Source organism: Centropristis striata, chromosome 12, assembly GCF_030273125.1.
Source record: "Centropristis striata isolate RG_2023a ecotype Rhode Island chromosome 12, C.striata_1.0, whole genome shotgun sequence".
Classification (NCBI taxonomy): domain Eukaryota; kingdom Metazoa; phylum Chordata; class Actinopteri; order Perciformes; family Serranidae; genus Centropristis; species Centropristis striata.
Window position 1 is genome coordinate 33,714,608 of NC_081528.1, and position 26,322 is coordinate 33,740,929.

The 26,322-nt window shown below is 38.6% G+C and overlaps 1 protein-coding gene across 5 annotated transcripts in view; it reads left to right on the plus strand.

Moving 5' to 3' along the window:
* fgf13a (fibroblast growth factor 13a) overlaps window positions 1-26,322 on the plus strand; it is a 127,742-nt gene that overhangs the window by 93,095 nt on the left and 8,325 nt on the right. For all 5 annotated transcript variants that reach the window (XM_059345516.1, XM_059345513.1, XM_059345514.1 and 2 more), the window contains 3 exons: window positions 2,238-2,348; window positions 10,052-10,155; window positions 26,071-26,269. In XM_059345516.1, coding sequence (XP_059201499.1) covers window positions 2,238-2,348; window positions 10,052-10,155; window positions 26,071-26,269 — 414 coding nt within the window. The remainder of the gene's footprint in view (window positions 1-2,237; window positions 2,349-10,051; window positions 10,156-26,070; window positions 26,270-26,322) is intronic.

Sequence of the window (26,322 nt, forward strand, 5' to 3'; positions counted from 1 at the left end):
CAACAGTCACAGTCTCTTTACAGGAAACTTCTGCTTGATTGAGATATGAACAGCTCGGATTTGGTAAATCCCAAGTGTGCTCTTATATCAAGTGTTTTTCATAACAGGAAAGTACAGGACTATGACCCTTAGTTACACAGAAACAATGACATGCCAACCTGCAAAGTAAAAAGAGAGAAACTGGATGTTGTCTCTCAGAGTTGTTCTGACCGTTGGATGCGTTGTATCATCTGTTTTTAATGTCTGCTAAATAAATCCCGCACAAGGCTGTGATTCGAATCTATCTGTTCGTCAAGTGTTTTCTTTAAAGATTTTCTACTACAGTATCAATGTAAACTCAGGTTTCAACTAAACTACAACTAAATGACTACAATTTTTCCGGTGTACACACGGGGTAAACCTTCTCCGCAGCAAAAAGTAACCTTAGTAAGGGCAGAAATGGCAGAATTGAAAGGTAAGTGAGATGAAAGGATAGATGAAAGGTGTGGTAAACCACAGTAAAGGACACTCCACCAGGGACAGTAACCAGGAAATGGAGAGCACTTAGCTCTTATCAGACAGCACACTGATGTAACACAGACAGGCTGCCCTGCCACTTCTAAAGTAAATCATCTGCCACTCCAAACTATTGTCTTTTACACTTACTGGGGCTCATTTTACATGTTGAAGGACATAACAGTGTGACTTAAGCCCATTTGATTATTAAAATTGTCTCTTTTTCTTCTTTGATATGCCAAAAATGTTGAAATCATGAGTACAATATTTATCACAAGTGCAATCTCAGCATACTTTTTCTAGAGTTTTCAATGTAATTTAATCAAATTCTAGTATATAACAAATATCACAGAATTTTTGGGGAGTTTAGATTCTGATTTTTTCAACTGCACATATTCCAAACACGTTATATGATTTTCTTGAAACCAGAGCAGTTTTTTAAATAAGATTATTTTTCTGAAATTCTACCCCTATTGTACGGTTCATATCGAGGGAAAGAGGAGGTGACATAAAAGAAATGTCTTCAGCCATCTTCGACCACTGAGCTGCCACATTCCCCCTAAAGCCATTTTTTAAATTTGATATTGTTTGCTCTTGTCCATCTGTGGTCTTATTCCTCTGTTGTCGAGCCACGAGGGCTGCCTGTTAGTCACCTCTGTCTCGCTGCAGAGACGAGACGAAAACTGTTTTCATGGATAGTGATGCAGCATCAAAGATCAAACTAGAATTCTTACCATTTTGCCAATTAAATAGTATTAACATCAATGTGTGCGCCTGATCTTACAGCTCAATAAAGCATAAATGTTGATTTAATTGCTTCAATTAATCGACGTCTTGCTATGTTTATATGCTGGTTGGGTAATAAAAGTAAAATGGCCCTCATAAAACAGCTAAAGAGCTGAGGGGATCTGCTTTTATGATATCAGCAAGCCCAGAGCCTTCAGCCAGGGGTTCACTTCAAAAATGTCTCCAGTCCTTTTCCCAAGATCTCAATACTCGGCTTCGTCTGTTATGTTTTTGGTGGTGATGGTGTTTGCGTGATTGTCAGGTGTCTCAGCCTATCAGGTCAACTGTTCTTTTTGGCTCCACTCGGCCTTACTACCCTTTGACTGAACTGGATTTTTGAACCTGGTCTCACAGAAATCCGTGAAATAGCCACGGATTTCGCTTAACTCAAAATCCGTGGTATAGCCACGGAATTGCTCAAATTTCCGTGAAACTGACACGGATTTCGCTACAATGCAAGTTAAAGACAGTCATATCCCGTGGCTATTCCATGGATATTTGTTCCTATTGGTTTGTTCCAAGTCACGTGACTTTCAAGGTTCCGACGGTCAGAACAAAAATCATGGCGGACAGTTCTCTCATTTTTAGTGAAAAAATCTATATTTTGACTTTGTTTCTGCATAAAAATGGATTTTGATTACATTTCTAGCGAGAAATATATGTTTTATTTTCTAAATATTCACTCAGTGAATGTACATAATCACTTTGTATGTTGGAATAGCCACGGGATATGACTGTCATTAACTTGCATTGTAGCGAAATCCGTGTCAGTTTCATGTGACCACGTTGGGATTTTTCTCCAGTATTTTCCAAAATGGAGGCAAGCAGTCAACCGAAAACTGCAGCTTCTAAATGTCCCTACAGAAGGCTTTGTGTGACATCTCATTTCTACATTCATTGTTTCATTGTTAGTCTGTTGTTTCACCCTGGCGTCTTCCTGTGTCTGTGTCCCGCAGAGCCCCAGCTGAAGGGGATTGTGACGAAGCTGTACAGTCGACAAGGTTTCCACCTGCAGCTGCAGGCAGATGGAACCATTGACGGAACGAAGGAGGAGGACAATGGTTACAGTAAGTGTCCCTCTAATTTCAGTCGTTTATTGCACCACAAGGGCACACACAGTACAAAAACACTCACTGTTAACTTTCAATTTGTTCCCCTAATTGTTCTCATATGGTTAACATGCTGTACTGTTTCAACGTGCTATAGACAGGACTGCTTTATCTACATAATCTACCATTTAATACACTAGTGGCCTTTGTTCAAAAGTGGGCATTGCTTTATTCTCACTTGTTTGGCTAAACTGTATTTGTTTATAATACAGGTAAAAAAAAAACTAGCTCTTTAAGTGCCACATTACAATATGGCCAAACCAACACCCAATTTCCACCATTTATATATTTTTTTTCTTATAACAAACCGCAAAAGACAAAATAACTATTCAAATACATATTATTTTAACATTAAAATAGATTTTATTTGTCCCAGTGTTTTACTGTTATTGTTTTAATCTTACTCTTGACTTTGAGATTTTGTCTAAAATACGCTTTACAAATAAAATGTATTATTAATATTAAAAGTAAACAAAGACAAGTGCAAACCTAATTTTCACCAAACTTAAAATAAATAAAAGTATTGATGTCCAGGAGCTCATGGAAGTGGTGGCAGTTCTGTCCCATAATTAGCCAGTTTGAGTAAAAAAAAAACACACATTCAAACATTGTCCATAAGCATATTTTCCAATGGATTGCTCAGCTCTAATTTCTTCTAATCAAACTCATCCAACAACCTGCTGCTGATGATGATTGGCTTCTTACTCTCCTACACACTGCCTCTGTTGTGGGAGCCAGTTTTGTCTTATACTATGTATTGATGCATCCCTATCATTGCTATTACGCCCACCAGCTCTTTGTTTTCCAATAGGCGGATTAAAGAGGAGATCAATGGCAGAGTAACAGCACAGACACTTGTCTGGTAACAATACAGCAGAAACAGACCACTGTGTAATGAGACAGTGGAGTGAACAATACATGCTTTTTAAAGATTAAAGCAGTTAGTGACCTATGTGAAAGCCACTTTGCCCTCGATACTGAAACAATATTGTAGAGGGAAAAAATCTGCATGGCACACTGAAAATGCTTTGATGTAATACTTAAAGTAATCCCGACACTAAGAGGATGTAAACACTTCTGGAGCGTCTGAATTAGTACCTCTGTATTCAATTACTCCCCTGGTGGAGATGGCAAGTGTATCTTACATATAAATAGCAGCTCTGTGCAACAGGGATGTTGTCTTAGCAGAACAACACCTTGTAATTTGTGCGGAATTTGTTTCCTAAATAAAATGACGGCAAAGTTAAGTAGTACACAGAGCAGATTTACAGAGTGTAAATAAAGATAATGAAATAATGGCATTGTAAAAACACACACACACACACACACACACACACACACATGCAATCACACAAAATTCTACTTCACTTCACCTCACCCCCCATCACGTCTGCATAGACTCACTTTTCTGTTGACTTACATAACAACTGGCCCGCATTGGCACTGAAATACTTTTTGAAGAGAAAATTAAAGTGTGCTGCTGAACAGGAAAAGGAGAAAGAGTGAAGCTCTTTGCACTGCTCCAAAAATAGCGTTGTTAGGCGCTGGGTGCGCTTGTCTCCATGGTGACGGAGAGCGCAGTCCTCTTGGAGCTACTGGTGTCTTGTGATGGTGGGAGAGGACCTACTCAAATGCGCACACACACACACACATGCACGCATGTGAGCGCGCACAAACACACACACACACACACACACACACACACACACACACACACACACACACACACACACTCACAGAAAAACAAGGATTTGATCTTTGCTACTGCAGCTGAGAAGACAGCCTCACTGTTTGACTCTGGTAATAAAGAAGTTTGATATTTCTGTGACATTTTCACAAGAAAGGCAAACAATGTCAGAAATAACAAATCCAAGTCTTATAAATCCCAGTGATTTCTCTCACATTTTGATACAGCTTCAACCATTTTCTTGTGTTGCATCACAACTGAGCAAAGCCTCTGGGTATGTAGAGGGAAAAAAGACAAAACCGTAAGGCAACTCTAAATCCCTTTCTTCGAAAGAAGGAGGGAAGTGTTTCAGTTTTAATAATTCAATCCATTCTCAGCCTCGTCTTAGATGTTATGCTTTCAACCCTCATATCTGTAAAAAAGACAATAAAGTTCAGCTTTAAAAGATTGTTAAAATGTCCAATTTTCCAATATATTGTCAGGAACATTGGAGACACTGTGAATCCCAGAATAATGCAAATTGATTGATTGTCTTTATTTCGAACATGCAAGCAAAAAAAACAAGTTTAAATATTAATAGATTAATAAATAAAAAACAAAACAAAAAAGCAAAAAAATTAAAAAATTAAAAAAAACAGACACTTTCTGCAAGCTCGAAAGGGGGTAGGAGGAAGTAAAAAAACATATCTAGTCCTACCCCATAACAGGTCAATTTGACTTGGATAGTTAGTATGAACAATTGTGTGTATATATATATATATATATCTATATACATATATATAAAGTGATCTTATCACATAAGATGAGCACCAATTTAATTGCCACAGTTTCTGCTCAAGTTTCCAAGTTTGAACCTGTCCGTCATTAAATTTCTCTACATCTTTAATATCCTTTCCCTAACAGTGAAACCTTTAATCTTAAGAGAAGCTGTCTTGTATCTCACTAATGAACAACTTGTGTTTTTATTGAGCGTCCTGAGCATCCAAAACTCTAAAAGTGCCATCCTTCATTCAGCAGCACTATACCCACCACAGCAGCTCTGTGTAATGTTGTCACAGCAGCTTACTTTTTAGCTGTCGCGCTGTTATATTTAGGCTGCTGTAATTGCGGGCATGCTGCTCTCAGAATGAGTAACAGATAGGATAAATGTTTAAAATGTGACTAGGAACCTTCAGGTTTGTTGTCAGACTGAATTGGTCATGACTCCGAGGCTGTTAGTGGCTGGAACTTCGGCACGTAGACGGCCTGCTAGCAAATGGTGAAAACTGTCCCACAGGCCTCCTCGTCCTTCTTATTCTGCGTCAGGAAAGGTCTGTGAGTGGGTGGTGGCCCTGTCATCCTCTTCAGTGTGCTCAGGTGTTTCTAGGAGCCAGGAAGTAATTGAGTTTCCCCTCTTGAAAATCTCCATCAGTACACCGGCTGGTAATCCTTCTGAAATGAAGTGGACTGCAGATGTGTACGTGTGTGTCGTGGTGTACGAAGGGAGAGAGCTCAGTGAGTGACGCAGATTGCTGCGATTATAAAGACAAGAAGTGCTCAGGTAGCAAGATGTTTCAGGAGAGGGATAAATAAACCATCAAATCCAAAACTGGGCTACATACGAGAAAAAAAGGATGTATTTACACAGATCCAAATGTGTTAAATGTGTCTGAAAAAGTCTGCAAATATACTTTGGCATATTCAGTATTTTTATAAGAAATATCTCCTCCTTACAAACATCTCCTCAAGCTCCATATACAGCAAAGCCAAGATGGAACAATCTGAACAATAGTTGTGTAGAAAGTTTGCCGATTATGCCATCTGTTTCTGGAAAGAAACTGTCGTTTGTTAAAATTAAGAAAAACTAACACAAATATTGCATGCTCTTCTACTCTCGGAAAATAAAGGAAGGGATTTCTTTGAAGCTAGTTAAGTTACTATATGCATACAGTAATTATGGTTTATTTAGGGTTGACAGAGGATGCAGGTTCGACCCATTATTGCAAATTTTATAATCATAGTTGATCCGTCTTTTGTTAGTCAACGCACATTTGGCAAGCATGTCTATCACTGGATTATCAGTTAATAAATAATTTATGAACAAAATAAAGATTACTTTACACTGTGCATAAAATACTGCAGATATTGAAGTTGTAAGTGTAGGTCCTATCTGTCTGAGATACATTTTACTGGAAGCATCTGTTGTACAAAACTGTCAAAGCAGGCATCAGCCAACAAAAAACAGATACACTAATCTGTCATGGAGAGCAGTGCATCGTTCCCCCGGGAGCAATCTTTTGGTTGCTGCAGCATTATAGGGCTGTCGCTATAACTATGTGTTTGAAAAGTGGTGCAAAAAAAATGTGAGCTGAAGTTTGTTAACAAAATAACTTACCTTATCATACCCAGGAATATAAGTGACAATTTAAGATGTAAGGAGGGCCTTCCAGTAAAAAATACATCAGCTCTATGGAACTATAAGTTGATGCAGGTGCTCCCATCAACCAGCCACCGATATATTTATCTGCCATGACACTAAATAGTATAAAGAGAAAGAGAGACAGCTAGGGTTGCAAAATTCCAGGAATTTTTAAAGTTGGGAATTGAATTTATGGGAATAAACTGGAATAAAACAGGAATTTACAAAATTGAAGGTTGGCCCTTAACAGGGACTTTAAATATAGTTGGGGAAAAAATATTTTAGCATCTTGACTAAAATGACCAAATTTAATGCTAGTACACTTGAATATTTCTGCTATTCCTCAATGTTATGTATATTACACCCAGCTTACTGCAGGGCTGCTGAGGCCACCCCCCCTACATGCACTATGCATTCCTCTATCACGTGCACGGATGATTCCTAGATCTCTGGACCACACATTTGAGCCCATTAGCCCATGAACTACATAAAGTTACATTTTAACATTTTGAATGGAACTTTTTTTGTTTATATTTATGTTTGGATATGATACAGTTTGTTTGAATTACCCCCAATGTCAAGTTAATTCCCAAAAAATTCACATACATGTCCATAATTTCCATAATTCACATTTTTCAATAGTTCCAAAACTGCCCAGCTTAACTTCCCATAAAAAGTTTCTGGAGATTTACCAGAAATTTACCACCCCTTTACAACCATAGAGACAGTGAGACCACATGGCTCCTGCAGTCTGCAGCATGATCCCAAAGTCTGGTTACATCTTTTAAAACCGCACACAGACAACAATCCCAGAAATGTATTGTAAAACAATATAATGGCAAAAGTGGTAGCAAGTATACATCCTCCAACACACACACAGCAGCGCTCTCCCGCAGCACACTCTGCTCTGACAGTGAAGAGAGCCCAGCCCTGCAGGCTGATCACAAGAGCTGATCAGACAACACGAAACACGTGAGACAATTTCCCTACTCGCTGCTAAATGAGTTCACTGGTCTAGCAGTACTACCATGAGTCTGGAAAAAAAGACAATACATTTGCAGAATTGTTAAATTAAATATCTGCCCCAAACTACAAAGATCCAATGATGTAATTTGTGATATTAATAAGCTACGTGCTTCAGTTTATTTGAGGAGGATTCAGCATGAACACTGGACCAAAGATAAAACTGTCTCAGAGTAGATTAACTTCATTATAATAACCATTTGGAATGTTTGTTTGAATTATAGTTTATCTAATTATAAGGGGGGGTATTATTTCTTGGCCCACTGTTTTGGGAATTTATAAACACTTTTTTTTGTTTACTCATGGGTACCCGAAGAGGATATTTTGTGTTGTGAAAAGAGACTTATTTACAACGCCATGAACATTCTGAAGATATACACTGTGGTGAAGTACTATTCTTTTTTTTTTCTCTTGGGGCAATTACTGCTGTGATGAAAATATGTTTTTTAGGAAAAAAAGATAACATGGGATGTTATGTTAGGTGCTTTGTAGGGTTGACTCTGAAAAATGATTAATTTTGTCACACCTGTGATCTGACTTGCAGCTCAGCATCTAGTCAACCGCGACAACACATAATAATAATGAGCTGATGGCAAACTGTGTGATTTATCTTATTTGTTTACAATATTCATGTTCCTTCTTATTAATTTACTTGTTCTGTTTATTTCCAGTACATTGAAATGAGCTGTAAATAAAGGACAATATTATTGGATGATGGAGGACAGAGGCAGTTTTCCATTTGGCCAATATTATATTGCCAATAAATAAATAATGCTACACAATGAATAAAATATATAAAACGATAAATAGAAGGCTTCAAATAGATGCTGTGATTGGTATCGGCCACAAAAAATACTGATCTCAGCACCCTGAAGCCAAGAAACCTTCCAATATATCCATCCTTCTTAAAGAACATTCTCATGGGGTCTTTATCTGTCTAAAAGCCTGACATTCTTTTGTTGTTATTATTGATATACTCTGCTGTTAAATCATTTCAAATGTGTCATTGGGGACATGAGAAGAGAAGGCTATATGTTGAAAGCGTGGCATTTGAAGTAACCAAAAAAAAACAGATAAAGACAGATAGAGAAGGAGATACAGGGAGGAAGTGAAGACGGAGAACCACAAAGCGAGCAGCAGTTCTGGGACTTAAACGCCTTTCTGCTGAAGCAGGAATGTGCTGGCAAAGAATGTTTACTCTACCAAGTAAATACATTATGCATTCCTGTTGTTTACAATGAAAGCCCGGAGAGAAGCAGGTCTGCAGTGTTAAAGTGATAAGGGCAGATGAAATAGCCCATCAAAAAGCCTCTATAGTGCACTTTGCTCAAAGGAATCTGCAGATAGGGATCTACTAAGTGGTGGACAAGCAGACCTATAGTAAGGGCACGCTCTGACTCACAGCTTAGCTCATGAGAATGAAGTTTAATATCTCCTCCCACATCTGACTATGTACTGTCTTAATAAATACTATGATTTTCAGTATTTGCTGTAAAACAAAACACAGCAGTGGTAATGGAGCGTGTCCAACAATAGTCAGAACAAAAAGGCGAGAAGTTTTGGGATGAAGCACGACTGCAGACTTTCAGGTGGATGTACATGTGCTCTCCTCTCCTCTCCAGCCCGTGGGTTCCCCGCTAGCATCTTATGAAACACACACAGACACACTTGTATACAGTGCGGGCTGACATTAATTAGGTAGAGCTGGGTGCAGCTCGTTGACCAGCTGGGCTGCAGCCAGCTCTCTCAGCCTGCCGGTCACACACAGGTTTATAAGTGAGTTTGTTTGTTTGAAGCCAATGTACAGAGGTGTGCAAGGGTTGTTGGTTTTTTTTTTGCACTCATATGTAATGCCGCATCACAACGGACCCGTAGAGACTGCTGGTAAATGTCAGATTCACAGAGCATCATTGTCAGATAACAGCTGTCCCAGACTTGCTTTTGGCCACAGTTTGTTTTCAAGTTCTTTCCGTGTCAAAGAATGACACATGTTCACAGTATTTAGGCTTAGACCTTACACAGATTTCAATTCACACAATATTATGAGCTGCTTTGTCATTTCAGCAAATTTCTATGTTTCGGTCTCTTGTTTCTAATTTTGTTCATTTGCTTTTTAAACCACCCTAGGGAGAGACTGGCTGAGTCCCTGAGCTTCTGTCGTACCTTTATTTGTGTGGTTTGCTTTCGACAACTCATTCTTCCATCCAGACAGAGATGGAGAACACAAATAGCAAATATTCTAACCCATTTAAGGGTAAATGCTACCAGGCAGAGCTCACTAAACCGAATTTGGATTTATCACAGTAATACATGTCCACTTTCTGACTTGCATTGGGACAGTGGCAGTGTTCATTTAGCCTCTGTCAGTTCTTGGCTCACTCTAGTACTGTATATGTGTTTTATATCTCACGTATCCAACAGAATCATGGGAATTTATGGTATCTGTCTAATATATATTTTTTATCCATTGTCTTGTTTTCTTTGAAATAAAAAAATGAATAATGTATTTGATGGTCCACTCTTTGTTTATCATTGGTTTCTGTCTCTTCACAGCCGTGTTCAACCTTATTCCAGTGGGGCTGCGAGTGGTGGCCATCCAGGGGGTGCAGACCAAACTCTATCTGGCTATGAACAGTGAGGGTTACCTGTACACATCAGTAAGTGTCCCACTTTGTGTTACTGTTTGTGTGCGTGCTTTTGTGTGTGTGTGTGTGTGAAGACAGCTCTATGGAACTATAAGTTGATGACAGCTGCTTCTGTTCAGACAACTTACGGTTGCTCCCATCAACCAGCCACCGATATATTTATCTGCCATGACACTAAATAGTATAAAGAGAAAGAGAGACAGCTAGGGTTGCAAAATTCCAGGAATTTTTAAAGTTGGGAATTTAATTTATGGGAATAAATTGGAATAAAACAGGAATTTACAAAATTGAATTGGAATTTAAATATAGTTGGGGGAAAAATATTTTAGCTTCTTGACTAAAATGACCAAATTTAATGCTAGTACACTTGAATATCTCTGCTATTCCTCAATCTTATGCATATTGCACCCAGTTTACTGCAGGGCTGCTGAGGCCACGCCCCCTACATGCACTATGCATGATTTCTAGATCTCTGGACCACACATTTGAGCCCATTAGCCCATGAACTACATAAAGTTTTCATTTTAACATTTTGAATGGAGTGGGGCTGCAAGTGGTGGCCATCCAGGGGGTGCAGACCAAACTCTATCTGGCTATGAACAGTGAGGGTTACCTGTACACATCAGTAAGTGTCGCACTTTGTGTTACTGTTTGTGTGCTTGCGTGTGCGTGTGTGTGTGTGTGTGTGTGAGTCCTGGCCTCCATCCTAGTGGCTGACCTTTGAGTCCAACTGTATGCAGAGAGGATGTTCGGTCTCTGGCAGACATCTGAGTTACTATGGTGAGATGAGGCAAAACAAAAACATGCAATAGAGAGAGGAAGATAGATATTTGAAAGGGATAGCAGTGTTTTGGCTTACAGTGCTTGTATTTTAGCAGATGTGTTTTTTTATTTTATTATTTGTGGAAATGGATAACTCACTGTAGCCGTGCCCACTCAGGCACAACATCATCTGATGAAAGTGCAGCATCATTTTCTGATATAATTCAGTGTAAATAAAAAGTTCAAGGATAGTGTAAGCAGGCGGAGCAGTGACATATCCGATCGTGGCAGCTGGCTCTTCATCTTTGATTAAATGTGCGAGGTTATGAATAATTCAGTTGCGGGCCGAACAATGTTCCTGTTCGTCTTCCTCCCAAATGCCACCATCGCATTGTGTGGCAGGCGTCACTGAAAAGACTGACAGGCGGGTTGGATGTGCACCCGGAGGGCGTGCAGACACACAAATTCACGCTGTCTTCCCAGACAATTCTCATAGTCAAATTAGTAAAGATTGTTCTGCATGCTAAAGGTCTCGGTAGGCAGACACAATAGTGATTGATGGAAACAAGCTTAGAAACAGCAAAGAGAACCTAATGATCTTGTAGCTTTTTATTCTGCAGCTGCTGCTGACAAATTATCTATTAAAGAGTTAGACAGTAATGTGATGAAGGAAGAGGGAAAACAGGCCTTCTGGCTCCTCTCGCTCTCTTCCCTGATTTCACTCTCTCGTGCTCACAGACACACAATGCATTAATAAACAGGGTTAATGTGATAGCTCTCACCGAGCATTAGTTCAGTCAGAGACACTTACGTCAAGTAATTGCAGGCGGTTGTTCGGTTAGATTTGAAGAAAGAGGCTCGGCTCTTGGAGAACATTAGATCTCTGCAAAGAGTTGTATACCAAAAGGTTTAACACATACAACACAGGAGGACAGCTGCAACATAAAGCAGCATTATATAGATATTATAGCTTTATTTGAGTAAAGAAAAAAAGAAGGAAATTAATTTATTTCGGTGTGATCTATTTTCGTGTTCATTTGTGTTTTCATTATTTTCATATAGTGTTACCTGCCATTTTATTATCCTGGTGATGTGATTGCATCCACTTGGTTGTTTTTATTAAACAGGTGAAACCACATCTATATAGCTTTTTTATCAATGCCACTTTAATATAAAGGCTTCTTAATATTTCCTCCCTCGTTTAATCCTTTCATTTTCTTGTATTCTGGAGTAGAGCCTGAGCGATATAGGATTTTTGAGACGATTTTTTGATGCCAATACTGATTTTAGAAGGGAGAAATTAAAACAACAGATAGCAAGATAGAGTAATTTTTTTAACGGGAATGAAAATAGACCTTTTTTATGTGGATTTTCACTACTGCAAATGTACCCAGCGAGCTACTTTCTCAAACATAAAACTTTATTAAATAATATGTAACATTATATAATAATATTATTACATATATTACACAAACAATGTATTACATTGTCAGCCAATTCTTTAAAAAAAATAGATGTAATTGCTTTTCATCAAAACAAAAACATAAACAACATAAGAGTGCTCTCTATATTCACAAAAATAAAATAAAATAAAATAAAATAGATAAATAAAAAAATTAAGAAAGGCAGCAATAAAAGAAAAGGGAGAAAAAAGAGAAAAAAAAAGAAAAAGGGGTCTCAGTCACAGTCACCCCAAGCTGTCGTATCGAAGTAAAATTAGAAATTATACAAATAACCAAGGCAATAACAGGGTGGGTGATGTTAATAAGAATGAATTATGAATTGATTAAATGAAAAAGAAAGATAAAGAGTAAAATTAAATTTCATACACCTAAATAAATTAGATGAATATATATACATACACAAACATATACAGTACATACATACACACACATGTATGTATATATATATATGTGTGTGTGTGTGTGTGTGTGTGTGTGTGTGTGTGTGTGTGTGTGTGTATGAAAGCATATCTCCCCTTATTTATTACACTGCTTTAAAATGCATATCCAACCAGAAATAGAAGTTTGTCACAAATTTTAAAATCTGTTCTACTCAAAGATAAAGTTTTTGAAGGCAAGCTTAATATGAAGCGGCCAGAATCCTTTGTGACTTTAAGTGAGAACATTTTACTCAATTCCTGGGCTACATGTGTGCTCCAAAACCTTGCGATTAGATGGTACTGAATATATGTCCCAACAGAAAATTTACATTTGATGCAAAGGGGAGAGTTCAGATTATCCATCTTGTTAAGAATGAATGGTGTTATGTGGGATCTGTGGAGAATCTTATATTGGGTTTCTCTCATTCGGTTGCAAATAAATGTGGTTTTGGCAGAGACTATTGCTTCATGCCAGTCGTCTTCCATAAATTGCCCCCCAAGATCACGTTCCCAGTCCTGTATCACCTCCCTTATATCTGATGGATCTAAGGAGTAGAACAGCTATAAGGAATGAGAGAGAAAGTGTCTTGTGTCTTTTTGATTCAGTAAAAATTAATCTATATCACTGAGAGGGGGTTCCTGTGTGAAGATTTTTCACCTTTGACAGAATAAAACTACGGAGTTGAAGGTACCTATAAAAGTGTTCAGATGTCATGTTGTATTTTTGTTGAAGCTGTTGAAAGGACATCAGTGTATTATCCTGGTATACATCCCAAATAAGTCTGATGCCTTTCTTATACCAACTATCAAACACACGGTTATTAATTCCTGGGGAGAACTCATCATTCCTAGTCACAGGTGTTAATGCAAAGGATGAAGTGTTTCCCCAAAATGCTTTGTAATGTCTCGCCAGACTCTGAAAGTGTAAATAATAGGGTTATGCTTAATGTCTGTCGACATCTTTTTTCCATAATTTGTGATTTTACTTAGCAGGGAGTAAGGGGAGAAGGACCATTCATCAATGACGGGTTCAGATTTTAAATGTAACTGGAGCCAGTCCCAGACTATTCGGATGTTATAAAATCTCAAATTGGGCAGGGCTAAGCGCTTCAGGAGTTATTTAGATTCACAAAAATGAACAGTCTTGGTTCTACTGGATCTCAGCGCCGCCTTTGATACAGTAGACCATCACATTTTATTAAACAGACTCCGAACCCTGGTCGGCCTCTCTGGTACTGTTTTTAACTGGTTCAGTTCTTATCTCTCAGATCGAAGTTATGTATAGATACATGCTCCTCCAGAACACATGAAATCAAGTGTGGGGTTCCCCAAGGGTCAATTTTAGGTCCAATTCTTTTTCATCTCCATATGCTTCCCCTTGGGGACGTCATCAGGAGACACTGCATCAGCTTCCACAGCTACGCTGATGACACACAGCTGTACCTCGCCGTGTCTCCTGATGACACAGAGCCAATTGATTCCCTTTTAAACCTCATTCAGGATATCAAGTCATGGATGGCAGTGAACTTCCTACAGCTCAACCAGGACAAAACAGAGGTTTTAGTTATTGGTCCTGAAGGCAAGAGAGAGAGAAACTTTTATCAAAACTACAAGATTTTAAAACTTCACAATGTGTAAAAGAACCTGGGCGTCAATTTCGACTCTGAGCTCAATTTTATTCAACACATCAAAAATATAACAAAGATAGGTTTTTACCATCTTAAGAACATAGCCAGAGTCCGCCCGTTTCTCTCTCAGGCCAACACGGAGGTGCTGATGCATGCTTTTATCTCTTGTCGTTTAGACTACTGTAATGCTCTGCTCTCTGGTCTTCCCAAAAAGAGCATCCACAACCTACAATTATTACAAAACTCAGCTGCACGCGTGCTGACGAGGACCAGAGGGCGAGAGCACATTACACCGGTTTTAACATCACTGCATTGGCTCCCTGTATGTTTCAGGATCGATTTTAAGGTTCTTTCATTAGTTTTTAAATGTCTTTATGGTCTTGGGCCATCTTATCTATCGGATATGCTTTTATCATATCCTGAGGTCCTCTGGCACCGGCCTCTTAATTATTCAAAGAGTTAAAACTAAAACCTACGGGGAGGCAGCATTCAGACATTATGGCCTGCACCTATGGAACAGCCTGCCAAAGGGCATCAGGACCGCAGAGACTGTTGATGTTTTTAAAAGGAGGCTCAAGACCCACCTGTTTGATCTAGCTTTTAAATGATTATTTTACTATTTATTTATTTATTCTCCTATTTAGCTATCTATTTACCTATTTAGTTGTTCATCACATTGTTTATATTTTCTTTCCTGTTGTATTTTAGTTTTTACCCTGTCCAGTTGTCTTTAGTCTTTTAGCTCTTATCCTGTCCTGTTGTCTTTAGTCTTTTAGCTCTTATCCTGTCCTGTTGTCTTTTAGTCTTTTAGTTTTTATCCTGTCCAGTTGTCTTTAGTCTTTTAGTTTTTATCCTGTCCTGTTGTATTTTTGTCTTTTTGTTTTTAATCTGTCCTGTTGTCTTTTAGTCTTTCAGTTTTTATCATGTCCTGTTGTCTTTCAGTCTTTTAGTTTTTATCCTGTCTTGTTGTCTTTTAGTCTTTTAGTTTTTATCCTGTCCTGTTGTCTTTTAGTCTTTTAGTTTTTAGCTCCAGTGTTCCCTCATGGGGGGCCTCCGCACTGAGGGGTGTGTGTTCAGTCTACCCGTGGGGATGTGGTCTTGGAGATTCCCTGGACCGGGGGTCTGGGCGGCTCTGCACCATGTGTGGAGTCCGCCCCGGTCTACCAGGGTCCTGGTGGTCTCTGTGACGGCGTCTTCTATGGCTGTGGGCTCTGGCACCTCCCAGTGTGGATGCTAACCTCAGGTTGCTTTTTCCTCATCTGGATTCTCGGTGCCTTGCCATGTCTCTACACTGTCAATCAATATGTGCTGTGTGTGAGTCTGAGTGTGTGTTTGTGTGCATGCGTGCGTGCATGTCTACGTGCGTGTGTGTGCATGTTTGTGTACGTGTACATACAGATGTGTATGTGGGGATGGGAGGGGTGGGTTTTGTCATTTTTATTGTCTGTTTTTATTCTTATTTTTTGTAAAGCACTTTGTGTTGCATTTATATGTATGAAAAGCGCTATATAAATAAAGTTTGATTTGATTTGATAACGGCAAATATTGGAACCACCTTGGAGTGCCTTCCTGTTTATACTGGCAGGTTTTCTCTGACAGTTTCGAAACACTGTTAACACAGCGATTAACTTGTCAGTATTTATTATCAAGTACAATCAATTGAGCTGCTTTCAAAGAAAAATAATAATGTTTTTATCAAATCTATTTTATATGTATAAAAAACAAAGCTCTCATTCAGTGTAGTAATTTTAAGCCCAAAAGAGTGACAACATAATCACTGTAGCCTTTTGCAAATGTTGTATGGTCTGCCTATAATTACATTTTAATGAGTGCTGGTAGTTGTTTGACAACATATCCATAGGGGTTGCCCCAGCTAAGCATGCCTGAGGGGAATATACAGCAATAATTGAAATAAAACACACTCCTTCAACCTCTTCCTACACACTCACATGCACACACATACACACACATACACGCACACACACACACACACACACACACACACACACACACACACACACACACACACACACACACACACACACACACACACACACACATCCATATGCTGTATTTACCATGGCTCCCCAGCAGTCCACAGCTACCAGTCAGTGATTTTAATGATATAAGCTTGGCTGTCAGTAATTAAACATATGCTGCAAGCTGTAGGATTTATTTAATAAAGATGGATCATGCTGGCAAACACTCTACAAGCAGATAGAAGCAGCAGCAGTAGAAGTATTGGCATATTTTTAAACAGTCTTTTACTACTTATGATGTCAAACGGTTGGTTGTCAACTATTAAAATAACTACTATATTGATCTATGAATTGGTTTGGGTAATTTTTTAAGAAAAACAAGTCAAAATTATCCCATGCCAGCGTCTTATATATGTTTTTTTATTATTATTAAACATGTGGATTTATTGCAATTTGTATAATTACAGTAACACAACAATAATAAAGACAAAAGACAAATAAGGTTGTACATAAGGTAACATTCACAGCAAGACATCATCTTAGTATACTTTCTGGATTTAAAAAAATTCTAACACAGGACTGTAAATTGAGTACTTTTTCAAGGCCCAAAATAAGTACTCAGAAAATGCTCCCCATATAATCATTGACAGTCTAAAATGGAGACGAAAAAATAACATCAAATAAAAGTGCACACATTTTGTTATCAGAAATCAAGGCAGACTGTAACCTTCTCCCTCTCTAGAAATGCCATTTTCTGGTTTCCTTACTTCTCTAGTGCAGTTAACTGAATATATTAGAGTAGTGGACAAAATTAGACATTTGAGGGTGTTATCTTGGGCTTAAGGAAACACAAATCAACACTTTCACCATTTTTTGACATTTTATAGACCAAACAACTAATCAAAATCAGCTAATAAAAAATATAATAGGTGGTAAACGATTAACATTTAATTGTTAACATCCCAATCTGATACCTATCTTGATTTCTTAAAACTGTGTCTTTATTCAATTCAGAATCTTGTTCAAGGTCCATATAATCACATTTGGAGCTTCCTATTGGTCAAACTACTTACATTAGTGAGCTATTACAACAGTTTAATACTAGAAGATCTCTGTTTTACCTTGTTCCAGGTCAAAATAATATTTTTATTTTGAGATTGTAGTTTTTAAACGTGTATAGCAATTAGATAAACTTGACTTCATGTAGCCATTTAAGATGGATGAGTGCTGGGGGAAAAAAAGGGTGTTTTACTCATAAAACACTTTGTTTTCTTAAACTGGACTTGGAACAGTTGAAATTGGCATCAAAATGAACTAGAATCAGATAACAGAATCAGTATTTAAACCACAACCAATCAAATCTAAACTGTTCTTACAAGCACACAAATAGCATTTTATTCTATTTTGTGTTTTTCTGATGTGTAAATGTGTCTTAAAATGGTGAATAGCATAAAAGCTACAGTGTAAAAAGAATACTGCAAGCTGCAGATAGAGAGTATATGGTCCATGCGGTTTTAAATACCAGCCCTCGTATGAAATACATCTTGTAGGTGTGCTAAATTGAAAGAAAGCAGTTGGGGGATGGGTTGTAGAGCTTTCTGTTGCTGCTAAATTGGAGAGGGAATTGAATTGAATGTGTAGCTGGCTGCCTAACAGTGCCTGTCTTGCTGGGATTGCTGCTATGGTAAAGTGCTGCCTCGGAGCCACACAATAAACCAGCCAATAGCAGGTCAGCATAGAAGGGAGATTCCCAATCAACAGTGGAGAGACAACAGATGACGTATTCTGGGTGGTGGGGGGGTGAAGTGATGCTGCTGGATGTCTCCCGTCATTCCACATGTGTGTGTTTGAGTGCATAAATGGATGGAAACGTTAATGAGTGGTGAGCGATCATATATAAGTAGCATATAATAAAAAGGATTCATACGATTTACATGTATAATCAGTTTGCATTTGTGGCACAAATGCTAAATTATAGATGTATGTGTATGTTTTGGTTTAATCTGATTTATGCATTTTATATGACAGCCTTCATTTGAGGGGCTTTTAGAGCACAGACTGTGCTGTCACATATGCATCTGGTGTATGCAGCTGTACAGAACTGTAGAAGAGCATACAGCAAGAAGAACAAAAAGAGAGTGAGAAAAACGAGGAGTGAGAAAAAGAGTGCACATGTGTGGGTGAAGCAGAATGCACCAGTGAAAATATATTCATCCATCAGCGTCAATGTGTGGGAGAGGAAGAGCCAATTAATATGTATTTTACTTTACTATCCTCTCTTGTACTGTTTGCCCCTTTACCTTTGCAAAAGTAGCGGAGCAAGTTTTGCATCAGAGCTGCAGAAGTGTTGTCATAATCCCTCACATAATCTGTAGCAATGCAGTGGAGATTTCTAATGAATCTTAATAGAAAAAAAAAAGAAAAGGCATGTGCTTTCTTGATATGTTTCAGATGTGTGGGTATATTTTTAGATCCTGAGGTAAGCGGTGTCCACATATCTCGCGAGGTGCCTTTGAAGTGGTGTTATTAATTTCCTGGTGGGTCATATTTGAATTAGCATGAGTCACTGAGGCTCCAGTTGAGTCTTGTCTAGACTACTCTATGCGAGTGTGTGTAAAAATGAGAGTTAAAGGCTCTTGGGTGGAGCCATTTATCAGGTTAGCATTCAGGTTTACGACCTCTTTTTTTAACTTAAATTACCGGGGCCAGTTAGATCCCTGCAGTGGTCATGCATCCTGTAAAAAAGCTCCTGCGTAAGAGATTCTCGCTTATTCATAAACGCCCTGTGGATATGCAATATGTGCCGAACAAACGTCTAAAATAAAAAGCACAGTCATCTGAGTAATGCACTGGTGGAGACTAAAGAATGATGATGATAAGGGGAATGCAACAAGAAGAAAGAGGGTGCTGGACGAAAGTGACACCAGCATTATTATCCTCACATTTTTAGTCGAGGTTTAAGTATAAATTCTATCTTCCAAATAATGTTGCAGGATAGTGACTGAACCCTTTTATAAGGGAAGCAGAGGTTGTGTTTTATTCTCGAAAGAATAACTATAAATCATATTTGTATGTAGGATAAATGAAGAATAAAAATAGAAACAGAACAACAGCAAAGAAGTGTGTATGTCATTGTGCTTGTACATTATAGTGCACTCTTGTTAGATATGGAGTTGGCTCACACCCATGCCTTTCCAGCCATTTAGCAAGCACAATGCCTTTGGTAAATAACCACTGCTGTAAGGTTTCACTCCACTGAACTGTGTCATTAACTAGTTTGTGTTGTGTGTGTGTGTGGTGCTGGTTTCTACCCTGTGTGGGTGTGTCTATTTGTGTTTGGTATTTGCAAGGGTCTTTTCCACTAGCTTAAAGCACTTCAATTTATTCCAAAACAAATGAACACTATGAGTGTACTTTATCTTTAGCTAAAGCAAAAGGTGCCTTTTAATCCACTTCCACTCTGCTGAAAAGGACTGGGACACTGAAAAGCCGGATTTAGGAAGATTTGTCTTCACTGCCCAGCCATAGCATTAGCTTTTGTGAGTCTTACACGCATTGATGTGTCTGCAAAGAAAACAAGAACAGCACTCAGCCTGATTCCATCGGCATAATTGGTGTCATCTTAGTTTCGATATGGCAGCTGAATACACATGGGGCAGTGCGCAGCATTGATTTGGCTTGCCTTGTGAAAAATGCAGCCAATATCTTTTCAGAGAAGATCAGATCCATTATGCTAGTATTTCTCCTCCCGCTGATTGGATCAGGAAAACACTATTGGGGTGTAATTACTCCCCTCAAGCCAACAGAATGCCGTTTGAGAGTGCATCATAATTGATCGTGTTTTCTTGACACGACCGCCTCGCTAATGTAATATTCATTTCACAGTTACCCTCACCACTGCTGAATCGTGTAGTTGCATGATAGAGTACAGGAGCTTTTCCAAGATGTGTGCCTGTTTGTCCGTGTGTTTTACATTCATGGTTATAAAAACTGGGCAGCGAACATCCGTCAGCATGCTACACTCAACACTTGCATCAGTCTTTAAACGTCTCCTTCCGATACGCAGTAATTGGATCATAAAGAGCTCCAAAAATATTGCCATAATTCAAGTCAGGATTCCCCCTGGCTGTAAAACACTGTTCTCTGCCTCTTCCTGCCCTTTGCTCATGGGACAAAATTACATTTATTTAGAAAGAAAAGAGTATATTGTTGTAAAAGAAATGTGCAAGAACAAATACAAATGTATGGGCATGTTTACTGTGCAGTTGTATGTTAATTCTTAAAACTTCATTGCACTGAAATAGACACTTTGAAAAGAGAAGTAGGGTGATGCAGAAGAAAGGATTAAAACCTCCCATGCTTTAACAAAGTTAAGTTTTAAGCTGTGGGGGGGAAAATATCCTAATGTCTTTGTTAGGGTAAAAATTCACAGGTAAGGTAATTCAATTGTGATTTTTGAGACCAATATAGATACCAACTTTAGAGAAAAACTCACAGATTAATCATATGGTGGTTGATATAGTGACTTTTTGAGTTGGGATAGAAAAAAAGACCGTTTCTATGTGTATTATGCACTGATTTTGCAGCAATATAACCCCCACATAGATGCTTTAGAAGACATTTTTTCCCACTCCTGCAAAATGTGGAGAAATATATCCCAGATCCCCCAGCAACACATCTATTTAACAAATTTTCTCACAGCTTCAGAAGTAAGCGAGAGGGCAAGGAACAGCTGACAGGCTTACATAACAGGGGCTGCAGCTAATCTAAATCTTTATTGTATTAAACACACCAGAGCCTTTCATCTCATTCTCCTTTAGCCCAATTGGTTCAATACGTAAGCAGCATAGCTCGTAGCAGCAGTATGTACAGTATAACATTTTTTGTTACAAAAATGCTTGCCTGGACATCGTGTCAGTGAGGTTGCCAGCTGTGCATCATTTGGACAAGGACTTGTCATAGTTGCACATTTCAAGGAAAAGCTCGTGTAGTGTAATGGGATCATTAAAAGTCCATTTAGCCAAACCACCGTAGAGACGTGGGGGGAGGAGATGACATGACTGATATTATTTCTATGCAGATAGTGTCCTGCTTTTTATTTCTAAAGTGATTTCCCCTCGCTCCATCTGGCACTGGAGTCATGATTAAAGTGATGTGAGATTTTTTCACCGAGAGATTGGTTTCAGTGAACAATAGATATGCTATTGACTGAAGGAGACGCTACTGGAGCCTTTTCAAAAGAATCTGAATGTTTCTGTCTATCACAGTCCTGTTAGAATAGAAATGGGGATCCCCTGCCATTTTGGCCCCTCCTTGTGTCAGTCTGAGTGAGCCTGTTGTCCATAGACCCACTCCAATGCAGCAGCAGCGGCCAGCAGCCTCTCCTCCATCTTGGCTCTAAATCTGCCTGTATCTGTATGCGTCTGTTTATCAATAGACTCTCATTCTTCTCCAGGGTGAGTGGAACCAGCCAAATCCACATAAGCTCATTATTAGAGGTAGAAGAGAACTCCTGGCTCGAGAGCTGAGCAGCCCGTTGTTTGGCTTTCACTTGCTGCCCGTGCATAACTGAGATGGATGCTGCCCAGCCTCTCTGAGACTTGCTGCTAATCAGAGTCAGGCGGCAAGAAAGAAATGAGGCATTGAGGTATTGAGGGAGGAGAACAGTCAAGACATTAACAATGTGTAAGATTAAGAAAGCAATGGAAGACAAAATATCTGAATTAAATCATTAAGTGGATAGAATAGGAGGGAGAAAATCTGATATATTTAACAGTCTAGACAAAATCCTCGACCTAGCACTATTTTCAAAGAATAAGTGAAGAAAATCACATTCTGCTTACACTGTAGTCTGTGTGTTCATTATGTTTGCACACATAAATTCTAGTATATGTATACATTTGCAGTCCAGTACTTGAATAATGCTGCTATAAAGTAGCTTAAAACTAACAAACTTGTGATACGTTTACAGGGAGAGCAGAGGAAGGAAGCTTTATTTCCTTTAATTTGTGCAGGAAGACGTTGCAAATCTTTAACCACTCTGCTGTTGTGAGTGCAATATTGCTACAATCTGCTGTGGCAGAAACAGCAGAGCTGGCAATGCAAACAAACTGAATACACTGATCAAAAACACTGTTGGTGCTCAAACTACTCTGGAGCTGGTAACAGTTTGTAGAGGAGGAGGATGCTGCTCATATTGCTGTCTATCATGGACAATGTGTTGCACCCCCTGCAAGATCTGGTAGTAAAACAGAAATATTTCACATGGATGAAACATAAATGATAAAACTAATGGAATTGATTTATATTTTTCCAAAATTACCTGAATGTCCACTGTCCAATTTAACCTCAGAACTCTTAAAAAATGTAACTTCCATAAAGTCTATTACCTTTGAAAAACAGTGGCTGTAAATGGTAGAAAGAAAATAACATACTAAAAAGCTCACAATATTAACATATTGACATGCAAATTCACAAAGAATTGATTGCGGCCACTGAGGGTGCCATGATTTAATAAAATATATTGTACTAACTTTATTACAGCGCAAACACAGCCACAAAGTTCTGCAGCCAAGTGAAAATTGCCCTTTGCTTAATGTCTGACTGCAATTATTCATTATATTCAGTATAAATGTTGCATTTGTGCCAAAAACACAGGAGGCAGAATGATGGTAGAGAGAAAAATAAATTTCAATATTGTGTTGCGTTGATATTCCTCAAATTTTCTGGCAAGAAATGATTTTTTTTACAGAATTAATTTATCCATAGTAGGGATTTGATATTCCAGTCTGTTATCACTGTTGCAGCCCTTCAGTTACCACCAACTCTCTGAAGATGCTAATAATTTCACTATGATTCTGTGTGGCTATTAGTGCTGAGTTGGAGTGTTTTTGCAATGAGGCTCATTGGGATAGAAAGGGGGCAATTTCACAGCAGATGTATGCATATTACCTCATCTTAACGTGCAAATAATTATTAGATGTTAGGCGTTAGGATTCTCACATCTGTTGTCTTTACTTGCCTTGTTAAAGAAAAAGAAAGAGGAGCCATTGTGAAAGCCTATTGAGGAGCATGTTATTGTCACTGTAGTGATTATTGTGTTTTTTCTGCTCTACTGGTATGAGGCAAGTATTTAGGAGTGTGTGTGTATGTTAGGAAGCTCAGAAAGAAAAAAAAGGCTTTTGACAAATATCGATAATTATCCTTCCCCTAACCCTGAACATAAACCCTTAATTTCTCTGCATAAACATAGCAGAAAACAAAGGGTGCATGCTGTCATTTTACTTGACTAGTCCCTCAGTTTTTTTGTCTTGACGTTTTAAAGACTAATTTCTTCTTGACTTGCAAGCTCCCAGCTGGTTCTGCAGCCCTCCTGGTGAGCTTAGCGTTTATTCGAGTAGAGTGTTTGGTACCCCTGTGATGTTGTACCCTAACTGAGAACCAGTGCTGAACCAACAGGAAATAGCCCATTGAGGTGATATGTCACAAGCTTCCTGTGACTTCAACTTTGTTTGAGTCAGAGATTCTGTCTATTGTGGTTTGTGAAGGCTAGATCATTGAGAGTGGATGATGAGTGAGTGTGGCTGTCAGTTACTGTATGTGGATCTCTTTTTTTTTTTTTGTCAGGAATGGGCACAATACAATATGTTGGTATACTAGGTTGCTCTTTCAACAAGATCACTGCTTTTGTGATTGTATACAAAAGCTTCAATAGTGTATGAACCTCATTCAGTCTTTTGAAGTCCTTTTTAATGTTGCACATGAAGAGTGGCACTGTTAAAATGTTAAAAAAAAAAAAAAACAGACAGGCTGTTATAGATGACTCCTTGTCTGGTAGTGACATGTTGTTTGTTATGATCTCAAAGTGCACAGGACACATCATCACTCTCACCAAAAGTGACACCAACCAAAGTGAGTCTAAAAAAAAAAAACTGGGATAGGACTAATCCTGGGCACCCATTTCATTTCGAATGTTATCAGCCAATTGAATGGCCATTATCAGTAATTATAAACATAATTCATATACGGTAGAAGGTGCCTACTCCACCTACTAGTATGTGCAGAAGGTTGCTATCAGGACATTTAATGTCCGGTAAATATTGAGTTATATTTCACTTTGTTTGGGTTTTTTGGCACCATTTAGTTTTAGAAAAATGTTCGATTAAGATAAAAACATGACTTTTTGTATTAGTTATATTTTTTAATTAATAATTGTCAAAATGGTGTGGTTTAGTTGAGTTAAAAATAACTTTCTTCTGGGTACACATCCTGTATTTAAGGAGCCATCCGACACAAAAACCTTCCTCCTTGCATAAACGCTGAAGCTCCTCCTTCGCTCCTCCTTCGCTCCTATAATAATTTCTTGAAGTCAGCAATATAGCAATCCATTTAATGGCCTGACAACAACCTTCACAACCTACTAGAGGGTGGAGAGGCCACTTCTAACCCGTACCTATGAGGATGATTACAACTAATAACACCGATTCAAACGCATAATAATATCCAAACCAGTTTTCTGAGAAAGGCATCCATTCTTCTTATTTTAAGAGAGCTCACTTTGTACTACACATCAAGAGTTTGGCCCATTGGTTATTCCAACTGTGTGATATGCTGGTGTTTACATATAGCGTATGCATCTTCCTTTGCAGACAAAGACGACAATTTAAAAGTACGGCAAGAACAATTCACTGCTGACTAGCACACACTGTCCCTCGATCTGTCTCAGGGGGAATTGTCTTCCAACTGATTAGACTCTGTTTTGTAGACTCACTGCCCAAGCAGCCCTACAAATTGGACAAACAAACACTCTCATAGACCCAAGCACACACACATATACCCACACAAAATCCTTGCCTCTAAGGAAATAAAACCTCTGCCACGCTGTTGTAGCATTAATGGCCAAATCCTATATAGGCAGCGGATTCTAAACCAAACAGAAACTGGGAGCAAAGTCTAGCACAGTATGGAGCCCGGAGGAAGAACAGCAAAATCACATGTCTCTAGGGAGTCTCCGCACAGTCAGTTCATTAGTGAAAGAGATAAGAAAGTACCCCGGAATAACATAAAGAAGATAAGTGGAGAACACACCTTCCATGCACTAAGTGCACACAGATTGCATATCAACCTATTAAAGCCACCCTGTAAAAGCAATTCAATCATTCCCTAGTTTAAAGGAGGTAGTACTTAATATAAAAAGTCAAATGGCTGCACTAAATTGTGTCCAACACAATCTTATATACAGCAGACATTATTCTGAAAGATAATGAACTGGCCATACATAATTAACAGCTAGGAGTAAAATGAGAATATACTCTTCATCTTGCCTGTATGTTTTATTAATGCTCCTCTGTATCTGTCCTATCAACGTTATCTATGATATAAAGTGCTACATTATTCACTACAGTAAATGGAATGAATAGTTCTAAAAGATTCTCAAGAGACAAAAAAATTTAAGCGGGAGCTTGAGCCTTGAGATAGCTTCTTCCCTCTTTTCGTGCCCCAGTGTGAGTTAAGATGCAGCGCAATGTACCGTTATTAAGATGCACTCTGCAGTAATGAACTGCTGCATTTCAACTGCTACTGTTCATAGCAAGATGTCAAAGACTCTTGAGACCTTGTAAATTACTGTCCAACAACTACTATACCCTGTATCATCTTCTTCTTTTCCCCCCCGCAGGAACACTTTACACCAGAGTGCAAATTCAAGGAGTCGGTGTTTGAGAATTATTATGTGACATACTCGTCCATGATATACCGGCAGCAGCAGTCGGGCAGGGGCTGGTACCTCGGTCTGAACAAGGAAGGAGAAATCATGAAGGGGAACCATGTCAAGAAGAACAAGCCAGCAGCCCACTTCCTTCCCAAACCTCTTAAAGGTAAGCATGCCCATATCCTCTTTCACCTGTCTTGTCTGCTGGGTGTGAATGTT